The sequence below is a fragment of the Convolutriloba macropyga genome, unplaced genomic scaffold (genome assembly GCF_964194025.1).
Source record: "Convolutriloba macropyga unplaced genomic scaffold, txConMacr16.3 SCAFFOLD_914, whole genome shotgun sequence".
NCBI lineage: Eukaryota > Metazoa > Xenacoelomorpha > Acoela > Convolutidae > Convolutriloba > Convolutriloba macropyga.
In genome coordinates, this window is record NW_027453056.1 from 42,522 (window position 1) to 57,952 (window position 15,431).

General features: G+C 34.5%; 2 protein-coding genes across 2 annotated transcripts; both read right to left on the minus strand.

Annotated features, from left to right (window-relative positions):
- Positions 1 to 3,121: 3,121 nt before the first annotated feature.
- On the minus strand, positions 3,122 to 5,078 carry LOC142358010 (uncharacterized). The gene is made up of 2 exons (XM_075409484.1): positions 4,966 to 5,078; positions 3,122 to 3,582 (listed from the first exon to the last, which is right to left on the minus strand). Exons 1-2 carry the CDS (start codon positions 5,051 to 5,053, stop codon positions 3,335 to 3,337), a joined length of 336 nt encoding a protein of 111 aa, XP_075265599.1. The 5' UTR covers positions 5,054 to 5,078; the 3' UTR covers positions 3,122 to 3,334.
- A 35-nt stretch (positions 5,079 to 5,113) lies between these two features.
- LOC142358011 (uncharacterized) lies at positions 5,114 to 13,448 on the minus strand. The gene is made up of 3 exons (XM_075409485.1): positions 13,127 to 13,448; positions 7,808 to 8,068; positions 5,114 to 6,180 (listed from the first exon to the last, which is right to left on the minus strand). Exons 1-3 carry the CDS (start codon positions 13,446 to 13,448, stop codon positions 5,297 to 5,299), a joined length of 1,467 nt encoding a protein of 488 aa, XP_075265600.1. The 3' UTR covers positions 5,114 to 5,296.
- Between the last annotated feature and the right edge of the window lie 1,983 nt (positions 13,449 to 15,431).

Sequence of the window (15,431 nt, forward strand, 5' to 3'; positions counted from 1 at the left end):
AATTTGGTGGTGAATCCGCTGAAAAAAAATATTTCAGCACCTTTCAGCGCATTTCTTACATAAAATCAGCATATGATTGAGCACCTTTCTTACATATTTTCAGCACTTGGTGAATCCGCTGGAAAAAAATGTTTCAGCACTTTTCAGCGCATTACTTACATAAAATCAGCATATGATTGAGCACCTTTCTTACATATTTTTAGCACTTGGTGAATCCGCTGGAAAAAAATATTTCAGCACCTTTCAGCGCATTTCTTACATAAAATCAGCATATGATTAAGCAACTTTCTTAAATAATTTCAGCATATGGTGAATCCGCTGAAAAAAAAATTTCAGCACCTTTCAGCGCATTTTTTACATAAAATCAGCGTATGATTAAGCACTTTTCTTACATATTTTCAGCACTTCTGAAAATTTTAATTTCAGCTGATTCAGCACCTTTCTTACATATTTTCCACACTTTTCTTACAAACTTCAGCACTAGTGAAAATTTCAATTTCTGCGTACTTTTAGACTTAGTGTACAAACAGATGCCAAAGTTTTGACTTGTAAAAGAAATTTTCAAAGATTTTTGAATTGGGTGAAGAAAAGGTCGAAATTCATGAAAAGCGTCTGTTAATAATTTTTTGATACAAACGAGTTACAACCTGTATGATTGCCTAATAGGTGGCCTTGAAATTGTATTGTTATGCAAATTATGTAAGAAAAGTGCTTAGAGATGCTGAAATTATGTAAGAAATGCGCTGAAAGATGGTGAATAAAGCAACACAATGTGCAAGAAAAGTGTTGAGAAGTGCTGAAATTATGTAAGAAATGCGCTGAAAGGTGGTGAATAATGCAAAACAATGTGCAAGAAAAGTGTTGAGAATTGCTGAAATTATGTAAGAAATGGGCTGAAAGGTGGTGAATAATGCAAAACAATGTGCAAGAAAAGTGTTGAGAAGTGCTGAAATTATGTAAGAAATGAGCTGACAGTCGCTGAAAAAAATATTTTTCAGCGGCTTTATCTTACATAATTATCCACTTAATGTGCTGAAAAGTGCTGAAATTATGTAAGAAAGGTGCTTGAAATTCAGCACATTAAGCGGATAATTATGTAAGATAAAGCCGCTGAAAAATATTTTTTTTTCTGCGGTTGTCAGCGCATTTCTTACATAAATTTCGACGAATTCCTCGACCCGGGTTGAAGTGTTCGATGAGCTCTCAACATCCTCCATTCGGAACTCAACTTTTTAAGTGGAAACAAATATAATGCGCAGCAAAGTTTGCATCGAGTGTAAGCATAAAGCAGGAAAAAAGAGGAGTGTAGTTCACAAAATTCTTTCTTTAAGCTTCTAGAAGCACACACTAAAAAGTTCAGGTAAATTTACCTGAACCAAGTTCAGGTAACCAGAAGTTCAGGTGAAGTTCAGGTGTAAAAGCACCTGAAATACAGCTGAACTGCAGTAAATGCATGTGAATATATGAATTGTGTTTGTCCGCTGCGTTTGTTCATACCTTCAGTTATATGCATAAGTAAAAGAGCAGTAGAAGCAGCGACTGTAGCATGCAGACAAAAGTGAGTGTAAAAATCACGCAAATATCTTACTAAATTTACCTATCTTTGTATGAGGGATAGTGACCGACAAATTTTTCAGACTAAAAGCTCGAGGAAATATTATCCATTATCATTACTTTCATTGACAAGCATCTCTTTTAGCAGAAGCTGCAAATATTTATTGCCAACAGGGCCCGTAAAAAAGAAAATGCACTCAAATTTACCAAGAGGCGTAACTTAAATTGAGAGTGAAATGGAAATTTCTACGCTCTGAACGTTATGCAGTTTTATAAATAAAACATACTTTCATAGGTCCGCGCCTGTAGAATATGATGCGCAAAATATCGTGCAAGTGGACTTGTTGATGATTTTGTGCTTAAATTACCAAATGGTTGCTGGTTTGACGGTACATAACGTTAAGCTTTTGTTTTTAAAACCATGAAAAGTATGCTTATCAAATCAACATGTTGTGTTTAAACTCAAGAATTAATCGTTTAGATGATGACTAATCATAAAAGAATAATCACTTATTCTGTTGTTGGTCACTATGTTCAAAGATTTTCAAAAAATATCCAGCAGAAATATGAACAGTGGAATTGTTGTTGCGTTATCGAGAGCATCTGCTTTTTGAATAGTTGGCAAATATTAAGTATCGTTCTTCTGTAAACTCCATAACTGAAATTTCGTTTTATATTTGCATGAACGACTACAAACTTTGGATTTCTTGTTTTATCAGTTTAGGCAGGTTTTAACGGCGAATTGTTTTGTTTTATATTACTCGTTTACAAGTAGCAGATAAATTTTAAACTAGATCCTTCCCAGTTCTCTGAAGCCAAATTGGTGGGCATATATCTTGCACGTCCCATGGTGGACGTGCGAATTGTCTACATAGTAACAAGCTATATAACAACAAGCAAATATAAAATTTTTCATCGCTACCAGCAGAATGCGGTGAGAAAAAAATTTTCATCGCAAAAATCGCAAACCTTACAAATATTCAACGCTAATTTCAACGCTTGTTTCATTCACAGGAAAAAAATTAACGTGAGAGATGGCGCAGTGGACTAAGAAGTTTGCCACTTGCAGGATCAGAGTGGTTCAAACCCGTGTACCGGTGAATGCGGTGAACAAAAATTTTCACCGCATTCATCGCCAAAATATGCAGGCGCTTTGCGGTGAAAAAAAGGTTTTTTCACCGCTGTCCATCGCTAATCTTTCATTATTTTTGACAAAACCTCTACCCGGGAACAATTAATTTATAATAGCGCTCATAAACACTGGGGGCCGCAACAGTATAGATCCCATTTCTCGGTCAACTTTTGAGGTCCCTAGTTATCAAGCATTGTTCTTTCGTCCCGAGTTTCAGAATGTTGTTCATTGTCCTTAGGCTCAATCCAACTACCAAATAAGCATTTGTTGGTTGCCTTACTGCTAGTCCTAAGTCTATCAACCCCAACCCCTGATTATAAATAGCTCTTAAACATTTTTCTTTTTTGAAAAAAAAGCATTTTCTTCTGTAATTTACAAATACCTGAAATCTCAGTATATAAGTATTAAATAAATTGAAAATGAGTTCTTTACATAATCCGCAATTTTGACCAGAAAATTTGGATTAGTAGCCAGATTGGGGTGTCATACATTCATGTCCGGATTTTCCTGTCTTTAACGAAAGTTTTAGACTGTGATTTTGAACGCGCGACGGCCCCTTTTTAACTGGGCATAATTAATTTTGGTCTGGCTTTTCAACTAGGTAGCGTAAAGTAATGCCTTCAATTGGTTACATTTGGTGTACTTTATTTACTCGAATTCCGGCTTCACTACTGACGCAATACCTTCATCAAGGTCTCCCTCGATTCCAAATAGGGCTGAACAATCCACACTGCACTTTGGGTAGAAATGATCCATTTGTAAATCCTTCCGACTTTGTACGCTCTCCCCATCTTTTATTTCGTCCAAATCTAATTCATAAACAGAACACTTCAATCCATTGGGCGAGGAGTCACCCACAAATAGATATCCCTCTGAACCACTTTTTCCGGTGACGTCTTAACAAATAGATGTACCAAAATGTAGAAATTTCAACGAAAGCGATTGGTTGAGAAATTTAAAACACTGTACTTTTAAGTGTTCAATTAGTCTAAATTGGACTTAGCCTATTGCTATATTATGATTTCTACCGCATCTGGCCATGCCTCAGCGGCCCCTGGGACCTGATATGAATCTATCACAACCGAGCGAGAGATCAGTTCCCCCCAAAAAAATATAATTTTGCTTTTTCGGCTTATCGCAATTTCTGAGCTATTTTACGTTAACTCGATTATCCTATTTTAAAACACGGAGAATTTGTTGAGCAATCAGCCAATCAGAAAACAATATTCCCCAGGTTTAGGTCCAGACCCAAATTGAGCTATGATCAGACTATGCAGACTGATATGACCTCTGATCAGACTTTCCAGACCGAAGTTACCTCTGATCAGACCTTCCAGACCAAAATGATCTCTGATCAGACTTTTCAGACCGAACCCAGACCACTGTCCAGACTATACTGAGCTTATGATCAGACCCAAATTCAGACCATTGTCCAGACTATAAACAGACTATAGTCAGACCATCTTCAGACCATGGTCCAGACTCAATTTCAGACCATTGCCCAGACCTTAATCAGACTATGATCAGACTAAAGTGCGCTCAAAATAGTTTGATCAGAGAAAGATTTTAATAATGAACAAATCTCTTAATTTTGCTATAATATTTTCATTTCATAAAAACTGGTGTCTGCAGTATTAAAATCCTCTAAGGAAAAGCCAATTCTGAAAATATTGCTAATGAAAACGAAACCTAACTGTTGGGAAAAAAAATTTATTTACCATACCCCTTAGTTCATATTTCTGACTCAATGGATGAACTTAGACAGCTTTCCACAAGAAACGTCGTGATCTTCAGTTAATCAAAATTTCCTCTTGAGGGGACCGACCGGCATTTGCTATCAGTTGGACTCCTTGTTTCTGATCAGAGTCATCGGACTTTAGATGAGTGTCTGATCGGAACGCTGCTTTATTGCTGCCTATTGGCAGAGCCAACATCCCTCAATAAAAAACAAAAAAAAAATTGAAAACATAATGCACACGAAATCAGACCTTCCAGACCGAATGATCTCTGATCAGACCGAACCCAGACCATGGTCCATACTATAAAGACTGTGATCAGACCTTCCAGACCGAATTGATCTCTGATCAGACCGAAATCAGACCATGGTCCAGACTATTGTGCGCTCGAACCGCTTTCCAGACCCTGTAATTTCGGTCTGGGAACACAGGGGTATGCGCTCGATTGGGTCTGATCATAGCTCAGTTTAGGTCTGGACCGAAACCTGGGTCCCATTTTCTCGATTGCGATTGGCCAGCAATAAAATTTCTATATTTTGGTACGTCTGCCATTTTCACTAGCGCCAATTTTTCCATTCATGTCTTGGTTTCCGTCAATTTTGTCTCTACCCAACCATGCTAGCTCAAACATCCACCCTGTGTCTAGTAGTGTGATATGTTTGATGCCACCTACAATTTTCTCCCCCAGCTGATCGCGATTTCTTTGATACTTCTGCGGGGATTTTGTCTCGTTCTCTTCGTTTGAACAATTATCATCTAGTGGCAGAATTGCGATTCTATTGAACTTGCTCGCTTCGACAATCAAATATCGACCGATGTTTAGTAAACTCTCCGCAACTCGGCTTCGCTCAATGCCAACTTCAACTCTGTGAGATTAAGTGCCCCCACAGTAGATATAAACAGTCTCAACCCTGTACACCTGGTCTTTGTGGTTATCGAGTCTAGTGATAATAGCCAGGCTGTTACCACATGCTCTCAGAAGCCACCGATAATTAGGCGTGTTGTGGACATTAATGAAACTAGTGTCAATCTCTCTCTTCTCGCTGAAGTCATTCTGCCTCAGCACACAAACTCTCCATCTGTTGTTAATTATATCTTTCATACAACCATAGAGAGTGTTGTCACTTGTCATTGCTATCTCATACAACTTACTCGATTTTTCCCAAGTCACTGTTCGTTCTAGCTCAATAGTATCATTTTCACAGTCCATGCATAGTATTTGAACAACATCGGGAAGTCGACTTAAACACATAATTTGGCTTCGGTTTAAGTTGTAAACTGCCTGCCAACATAAAATTTTTTCATCAGACTTTAATTTTGTGCTAAATGATTTCAGACGCCTTTCTTCAGCCGTTCTTCTCTGTACTGACATTGTTGTTTCAACTCCCCTTTGCAGTTTACCCGAGCCTGAATGCTCATTTGTTTTCTGCTTCAATTCCTCTTTACAATCCGGTACTAATAACGTCTCCAACTTATCAGTTATCAGAGCCAACTGCTTATTAATTTCTGTCTGAAACGATTCTACTGATTTCTTTTGATTTTCGACAGTCTCGTTAAAAACTTGTTCACGTTGCATTAATTCTTCACCATTTGTGGAGTTAATCACTTCATTGTGTTTTTCTTCCAAATCGTCGACTTCTTGCAAAAGATTGTTCAGTTTTTTCGCAATTTGACTAAAGTGTTTTCTGTAGTCTTTGATTCGGTCATTGGCTTCAACTCGAGCCTTGATTTCATGAGGCGGTTGCGTTGTTTCCCTGTCTGTGAAAAACAATGAAACTATTATATCATTTGGTAATAAAACGATAGAAATTTAAAACTGTTGTATTTAAAAACGTGAACCAAGCCTATATGACTTCATCAATTTCATTTATTTTCTACTACTGGTATGTAAAATGTTGTCTGAAAACAATTTAATAAATATGTTGCTGCTGTTTCAAATAAGTTCAATTTTAAACATATGAAACGTGTTCTCGTTCTACTGTTATCCCAGCTCTTGGTAATACTTAACATACAAACGACACACCTGATTTCAGAAATTCATAATTTTTCATATTAAATTTACAAATTAAAAATTATAGCTAAAGAATACAAAACTCGTTGTTATGTACTGATTGCGTGTTTTTGGGCTAGCGTCAAAATTTAGGACAACCTTTAGTTTCGGATTAACAAGCCAATTTGCAGTTTTGCGATTACACGTAACATTGTTCACAAAAAACATTTTAGTCCATGAAACATGTCTCAAATAATTACAAACAAAAGTCGGACAATAAAGTTTAGGTTATTGACATGGTCAAATTTGTGGTAACAGGTAAAATTTATCCATGAATACTCATCAAAAAAAGTAAGCTTTTTCCAATATATAATTATTTCAAAGTTTTGAATGCCTCTACGGAATCTTTGGAATGGCTAAACGAATGGTGGTGAAAACTGAGAACAATTTTTCGTTCCTAGATTCGACGAAACGCAAATTTATTGAAATTTCGCTTTTTCGAAAATTAACCACTTAATGAAAAATGAAAACTGAATGGAAACAAGTTTTTCCATTTAGTCACTGCAAGTTTCCGATGGAGCTTTTCCTTACTATAACAACGAAAATGAGAACAGCTTGGAAAATATGAATTGTTGCATAGTAACAGTACGAAAAAGCAAGTCAAATCTCAAAAACAATCGTGAAAATGTTTTGTATATGGAAACAAGAAAGTTCAAATAATTGTTAGCTATTCGCGCTCAAATTTAAAGCTGAATGCAGTTTGAATAAAACCGGAATTAAAATAATTCGAACAATTTGCAGATGTCAAATTACAAAAGGTGCAAAGAATAATCAGTTGACCAAACGAATAATAATTCAGCGATTTGCACTATGAAATATAATTTTGCATAATGCCAAATGTTATCTTGAAGTAGATGCACAACCATGAAAAGCTTTTCAATTTACCTCAAAAGCTTGCAACAAAACAAGCTATTTTTGTTTTAATTGTATTTTTTAAGCCACACAGATCGTCTGCAAAAAAACTTGAAATTTCGTGCATTTCTTATCACGACTAAGAAATTAAATAAAAGTTTAAATTTTGCAGTAGGAATTAATCCAATTAATCGTCATATCAGAACTGTTACAAAAAAGAGCGAGTGAAACGACTGATAAAAAGCAATGAAATATCAAAAAATCTGATTGAACTCGTTGATGAAAATTGTAAATCGTTGGCAAGTAACTTGTTGAGCCAGGATAAAACTAAATCAATGCCAAAAGTGCTTTTTGAAACAGTTTCTACGGGGGGTTTACACAAACTGACATATTAACATTAGTAGTACATCTGAAAAGGTTCATGACTTAGGAGGAAATTTAGCTCTGATTTCTAAAAACTAAATTTGCTTTCTTATGCTTCACCTGGAATTAAAACCGAGTCTTCGGTTCCTCGACTGATAGCGATAGGACTTGTACTGCTTTTATGTTCTTGTGAAACCAGCAAGGAATCGTGAAGTCCACGATTGCTCTCACTATCGGTCCTATCTCTGACTTGATTGAAGAATCCCACTTGTAGTATCTCACTGCTACGGGGGTTTTCCTCAATGGATACGGGAACTTGAAGAACTTCATGCGATGTTTGGGTAGAAGCCTCCTGAGGTTTTTCAGCATGTGCAAATTGAACTGAAGCATATAGAGTTATTGTAGTTGTGGAAGCATAGCGTGTCATCCCATACAGTTAGAATAATAGAACACTTTAAAAACAATGGCCACAATGATCATTTGCATGCTCGATTGCGCGTTTTTGACGTTTTTCGAACGTTCGGTTAATCCAGCTTTATAGGACAGACTCTAAATTGTTTTTGTATATGAAACCAAACTGTAAAGTTACCTTTAACTTTAATTTGGTATTCCCAGACAACAAAAACAAATTGTAGAAATTCAGTTTGAAATGATTTTCTTATCAAATATAATTTCATACTAGGTCATATATGATTTTTAGTAATCATAATTAGTTATATATGATTCTTTTTTATCATGCTAGGTCATATGAGATTATTAGTTAGCTTGCTAGGTCATAAATGATACGTATAGTTTCTTAGTATTCATGCAACGATCATGTAAGATTTCTTGAAAATCGTACAATAATCAATCCAAAAATTTAGGCCAAAGTATTGAATAATATCCATGTTCGTTAGAAATTTTTAATAATCCTGGAAATCATGCAAGGTCAAATATGGTAGATAAAAAATTGACTGACGCCACAAGTTCCCATATAATGTAGTCGAAGGGCATTTAACTTTAATATATTGTATATTCATTCCACAGTTGACTATTTGGGTGCATTATTGCAACAACATTGGATTTAATACGTGTTTCAAAAATATTTTAGAGTTAGATGCACAAAAAATTTTCTGATAAATGGACATTTTTAGGTAAAAACGGGCCTTAGAGAATATGAAAACTTTAGTCATATGGATAGACTTGTTAGGTTAAATTTACAAACAAACTTGCGATGACTATAGCACTGCAAGGTCTTTTACCTGATCACAAAAAGATGAGAGGGAATAAAAAAAGTGATGCCTTATCGAAAAAAAGAAAAAAAACAGTTCAAGGAAAAAAAATTGTATGGATCTTGGTAATCGTAATAGGACCATCTTTGATTTCTGTGTAACCATACGAGGATCATAAAATATTTACTTGGTTTCATAGTAGGATCCTACTAAAAAGCAATTATGGTCAAATTGAAATCATATTTGATCTTTATATGAAATCAACGAAAAATTCAACCCGGGTCACAGCTCACCCGATGGTTCCTCTTTTTTGAGAGTGACAGTGGAGTTTAAATCTAGACAAACAATCATATTTTTTTTCACTTGTTTCGTTTTAAATTTAAATGATGTCAAAACAATGTACAAAACATGTACAGCTATTGACTAACAGTCCAGTAAAAGATTACTTAAAAAGCGATCAAATCAAAGTAATTGCGTTTTACAGCGTCCTCTTTGAGCAATCCGTAAACTGATTCATTGTCAAGAAAATGTAAATTTGAAGAATTTTTTTTGGAAGGAGATTTTTTTTTATTTTAGAACACAGCAAGTTTTGAAAATAAGTAAAGGTGAAATATATGTCATATTTGAATAAAAGTTAATAAAAAAGAGTTATCACAGCTTCTTTCTAAAGCTATGATGAGGAATTATTTGCATTTACTAAGCTATGGTGAATGTTGGCTAAGTACAACCTATAAGCAGACTACTGCAAACGCAATCAAAAACAAGAATGCATTTCCCTTTAGGTGGGTGGCACTTACTAATATGTTGTAAATATTGCTGAATTGAATTGAACTCTGTCAACTCTTTATGAAGAGATTTTTTATCTTCAGGTTTGAATTGCGGCCATCAACAAGACAGATTAGTCTTTAAACACAAAAAAATGAAAAAAAATTATACACAAATAAGGTCTCGATAAAAATTTATTCAATATATCCGACAATTAACTTTTTGAATCTTCCCACCATAACAATTAGAAGGTAAATTTGATCATTTTGTGTATTCCACGGGTTATGAAACTTTTAGAGAATTTTGATTTCTTTATGTGTATTTTTTTGAAAAATTTTTAATATTAATGTTTAACTCTTCACAAATTTTATTTCAAAATTCGACGACAACTGCTCTTGAGGGTGTCGAAAATAGTCATCATCATTTTGCGTTATCCGAAGATTTCAACAAAACCTTCTTTAGTGAATACCTTTAAAAATAGGAATAGCTAATGTGTGATGTTCAATTGCAGTAATTGAAGGTAGATCTTAGAAAAACTTGTTTTCCATAAGACTGATATTTGTCAGACTAAAATTGTTGTGAGAACAAACAATAGCAGACCAAAAAAATTATTCCCAGATTGATGTCCACGACTGGAAAATCCTGGTAATTAGATAAATTGAGGGGTCTACTTTTTTTCTCTGGTTAAGTGCGATTGGTTTCAACAGTCTAAATAAACCAAATTGGTCTTCTACTTGTGGCTTATAAATTTTTAGTAGATCAACCAATTCTTACAATTGTTTATTAAATTAATTGCTGGATTTTAAGTTGAACGAATATTATTGGAAAAGAACTATAATGCAAATCAAATAGACCACAAGGGGGTCTCGTTAAAATGAGCGGTAAATTAAGTGAACTCGAGCATAGGAGCCTGTGGCTTGATTTCAAAAGATCTTAGGATTAAAGAAGATGTGAATAAACTCGACAGACAAAAAATAAGACTTTGATGCACTCGAAATTTTAAACAAACAACAGTTATGTGGACTGCTAAAAAACAAAAACATCAAATAATTGAAAAAAAATTCCTTTTTATGATTGGACGGCTTGTGATTTGATGCGAAAAGGAAAACAAAATTAGTGCAAAGTGATCATTTTTTTTAAAACGAAGAGTTCGAATGAACTCGGTAGCAAAATTATAGGTTCCCATTACAAAATAAGTCAACTGTTTTCGAAGGGCAACTTCAGTACTGTTCCCATTTTTAATTCGTTCAATTATCTTTATGAATTGATTAAAAGTCGGCGAATTTCAGCGTTCTAATCTCTAAACACATCCAGATAGAAATTTTACGAAAAAAAACCATTAGTAAGCTGCTACAAAAAGAAATTGATTGTAAAAATTGTTAATTTGATTGTTTAGCCCTAAAGTTTGCAAAAAATTCATGGAAGTACTGCCTACGAATTTTTTTCTGTACGTTCTCTTGTCATTACTGGAACTTAAAGCAATGAAGTTTTCAACTGTGTTCAGCCGATGCAAACAACTTTTAGGAGATACAAAAAATTCGATGGTTCTGATAAACTACTAAAGAATATGCAAGTAACTGTTTACAGGTGGTTTACCGGTTTTCTGTGATTTTAACAGTATATTTTTTACCAATGATCATCGAGCACCAGTTAACTTAACCAAATACCCGAACTCTTAAAATCCCTACAAAAGTAATTGAAGATAGATGAAGAAACAAAGTGCTGCTTTCAAAAACATTTCGACAAAGTGCTGCTTTCAAAAACATTTCGACAAACAACTCAATCATAATGATACCTAATATTAGGGTAATCTTTGATATATGCATGTATATATATATATATATATATATATATATATGTATATATATATATATATATATATATATATATATATATATATTCTGTTTTTAGGATGACCGGTACTCGGTTTATAGTACAAATAACACTGACCAATATTAATTTTCAAGTGGAACTAACTTCATGAATAATAATTATGTTCAGCTCAACTCCCGCCCAACTACTGCGAGGCTACTTGTAACATTTAATTTGCGTAGCAAACCGTAACCAGTAAGCTAAATGGGCTTTGTTGTAATTGCCTGCAAACTAGCTTATATATAAACAATTTGTTTACTAGTATAATAATTACGTTATAAGCTACAAAAGTGTGACCTAATTCTGCTCAGACTTAATTTTGAGGTATGGGTAAATTTCAGACGCGTTTTAGTCATGATAAACTTAGCAGGGGCAAACTCTATGTCGTCAGTTTAATCATAATGAAGAAAAACGGAACGTGAAACTTTCCGGAGGTGCAATTTTTCAGAACTGATGTAGATTTTTACTCTTTAAATCTAATGGTTGAGCGCTGAAACGCTCCAAAGCTCAAGTCCGGTATCAGGACGCATAGGCCGCTGAGGTTTTGCCGTTGCCCGGATGGGATGGTCAATTGTGTTGTTTTTTATATTATTGTGATTTGGGGCGTAGAATTTTAGGTGAAAAATTGATTATAGGCGAAAGGAATTCGTGAATGCCTATTCCCCTATTAGGCAATGTCCGCTTGTTAGCCTAATAGAGCCTATAGCAATTGAACAGAGAAAAACAGCTCACAAAAATAAAATAAAAATCCCCCCCCCCCGATTTTTGTGTTTCGAGCATTTTCGCAGTGTAGTTAATCTGCAGTTCCCCAAAAATCCAGACATTGTTTTGTTACAGTATAGCTCTTGACAAGTAATTTTTAGCATTCACTGTTCTTTGCCCAATACTTTTTAACACTTATATAATTTGCCGTGATGATACTGAAAAGAGTAAATGAGATGCAAATTAACCGAAAACTGATCTGTTTTGCATGTACTTATAACTACTCTTTTCATGTGAAAACAACTATTAGGGACACTTGACAACTTAGGAGCATCAAGTGGATTTTGGAGAACTTCTTTTAATTGTTTTTCGACTAACTGTTCTTCGACTAATTAGCTTTCGATTAATTTTTTTTATAAATCTCAAACATGTAAATTCGAATAACCCCAAGGTTAAAGTTACATGTTGTAAAATTATAAATCAAACATACTACATCTTTCCCTTGAATAACTAAATATAATAATAGTTAAAAATCTAAGGTTCATTTCCTAGTTTTCGTGAAGTTTTTTATAAAAAAGACTATTAAAGCCTTCAATTTTCATAGATATTTTCACAAAACTTTGGTTCTGGATTTTGCTTAATGATTACAAATTCAGCTCACTAATCGAATTTTTGCCTGATATGCCATCCCATCAGCTAGTTGAATAAGTGCGCGTCCAACTTATTTGGTTACAGATCAGCAATCAATTCTTCAAGTTTTCTTATTTTGTTTTTTTAAAAGTTTTTCGGCTAATAATTCGGAAACCAAAACCCACATTTATAGTTTTTGTAAACAGAGAAAGAACATTGAATACCCCCCCCCCCCCCCCCCCCCCCCCTCGTCAATTACCTGCTGGAAGAGACAATCTTGAACCGTGATCAATTGACCGCAGAACGGTGACAGGCGAGCCACGGTCCCGTATGTTGTAACCACTTCCTCCAACAACAGCTTCATGCAATGTTGTTTGCCCTTCATTTGATTGTTCTTCGGACAAATTTTGAGTTGAGATAATCGTTGGATAACTTCCAAAAACTCCATATGGTGCTGGGGGTTCATGAAAACTTGAGATCGATCCCAACCCCGATGAAATCGACAACTGAGAACGGTTTGCATGATTCAGTGTCTCTGTTAAGTGTTCATAGCCGCTTCTTATAGAGTTGTTGTCGGCCATATTTTAATTTTGCGTAAAAGGTTTGAAAAATACTGTGTACGAAGCAAAATGTATAATATAGTAAACATAGATAATGAACATTTGTAGAGCGTTTGTAGAACTAACGTTCTCTTGTTTCAAGTCCACGTTATTTGATTTGAAAAAGTTGCTTGCGCTCTGTTGAAGCATTTATTGCTAGAAATGCTTTCAGAAAGCTAAATAATTAGTAAACCAAACTATGTGTTCAGTTTTTTTGAACAAAAAATTGTATCAAAAAAAGCTCTATAAACATATTGTTCATTTTGCTCCGAAGCCATTGAAACAACTCAAACCTGCCAATGTTCTTAGTGTCAGATGAAACCGACTTTTAAAATACCGCTGCGACGAAAAATAAAAAAAAAGTCGAGTGCCAGCGGAAACTCTGACAATTTGACTGCGTTTTTAAAGCTGGAGTATCTAAATACAGAAAATTAAAACTAAGATTTGAACCCATCAAACAAACAAAAAATCATGACAAGCTTCTAAGCAGCTGTTTGTTTCATCGTTTATCAATATTCACGACATCCAATTGAAATTTGAAAAAAACAGGTTACTTCTGTTGAAATTAAGGAACCCTATGTCAGAAACCTGAAGTAGCATTATTCTTCAAGTGCACACATTACGTTGCCAGTCCTACATTGGGCAAGCAAACTTGCTTGCAAATATCAGCACTGTCTGCTCGCCCATGTTTTAAGATTAGGCTTTCGCGAACAAAAGTCATTTACGGAAATATAACGGAAAGCCAGTTACAATTTGCTCAAAAATGAGAATAATTGTCACTGATATCCGCAAATGTGGAATTCAATGACCAGCGGGAACGGTTGACAGATTTTTGACACTATTGTTTTTCTAAATTTATGTCACTAACATCTACGCTAAGGTAATTAAATTCCCCAATTTGAACCTCACAAATTTCCACAGTTAAGGGTGTCATTGTCGCTATTATCTGAGTCACTATTGTCCGCAACTTTCATGTAACTATTATCCGCCTCTTTATTATCAGCTATTATAATGTCACCATTATCCGCAGTAGGAATGTTGCTATTATCCCATTTTATTGTCACTATTATCCGATTTTGAAATATCGGCTTATAATTCCTAATTAGCTTAATTACTTTAATTGCAAACAATTGTCTCAAACCTTGCTTCAGATAGGAAGAAGGAAAAATTTTGTCCCTAAATTCTAAAAGCAAACCACAATGAAAGAAAATTAAAAAATAAATACTACAAAAGACTGATGAATTATTAGAGAGTTTCTGTATAAAATTCCCACAGAAACTACATTCTTTTAAATGAACAACAAACAAATTTAATTATATCCGCATGTTTTAATGTCTGTTAGCTGAATCTGAGAAAAGTTATCTGAGAAATCTGACTAAATAAAAACACGGTAGTCATGATGTTTATGATGTCTACGGGCGAGGAACTTTTATAAAAACTATTCAATGGTTGACTAAAATTGGTGAGTTTAATAGAATAGAAGGAAGGTAAGGCGGAAAGAAGTCAATTGACAACATGAACAGTGAAGACTAACATGAATACTATAGAACAAGTAGAAAAAAAAAGGAATGTTAATGAATTTTTTAAGCTGCGCGATTTTTTGCGACCGATCCTTCTTTTGAATCTTTTCAGGACTGCTCTTTGGGGCAGTTTTTATTTGTATTTGCATTATCATTTTATTATTCTATTTGCATACTGTTTTCCCATACCCGAAAATCAGCTAGTGAGAGGAAAATAGCACCGAAGGATTTCTATTTAAATAATCATTGGATCAGAATTATCTATAAAGTGAAATAGCGGAGAGGGATTTTCATTTAAAAATCTCAAGAAAATTTAAATCTAACGAATAAACCTGTGCTGATGGATTTTCAATAAAATATTTGTTTGACCAAAGTTATCTATAAGTCGTTTAGCATGAGGGATCTCATAAGACCAAATTCATCTAAAATTTAAACAAGCATTTTC

Bases quoted from the DNA above. Each gene is read 5' to 3' on its own strand.
- LOC142358010 (XM_075409484.1), bottom strand. From the start codon at position 5,053: ATGTTTGAGCTAGCATGGTTGGGTAGAGACAAAATTGACGGAAACCAA. The intron at 3,583-4,965 runs GTACCAAAATAT...CTATTTGTTAAG, and splicing joins CGCTAGTGAAAATGGCAGAC to ACGTCACCGGAAAAAGTGGT.
- LOC142358011 (XM_075409485.1), bottom strand. From the start codon at position 13,448: ATGGCCGACAACAACTCTATAAGAAGCGGCTATGAACACTTAACAGAG. The intron at 8,069-13,126 runs GTAATTGACGAG...TATATGCTTCAG, and splicing joins AAGATTGTCTCTTCCAGCAG to TTCAATTTGCACATGCTGAA. The intron at 6,181-7,807 runs GTGAAGCATAAG...TGTTTTTCACAG, and splicing joins AGACTCGGTTTTAATTCCAG to ACAGGGAAACAACGCAACCG.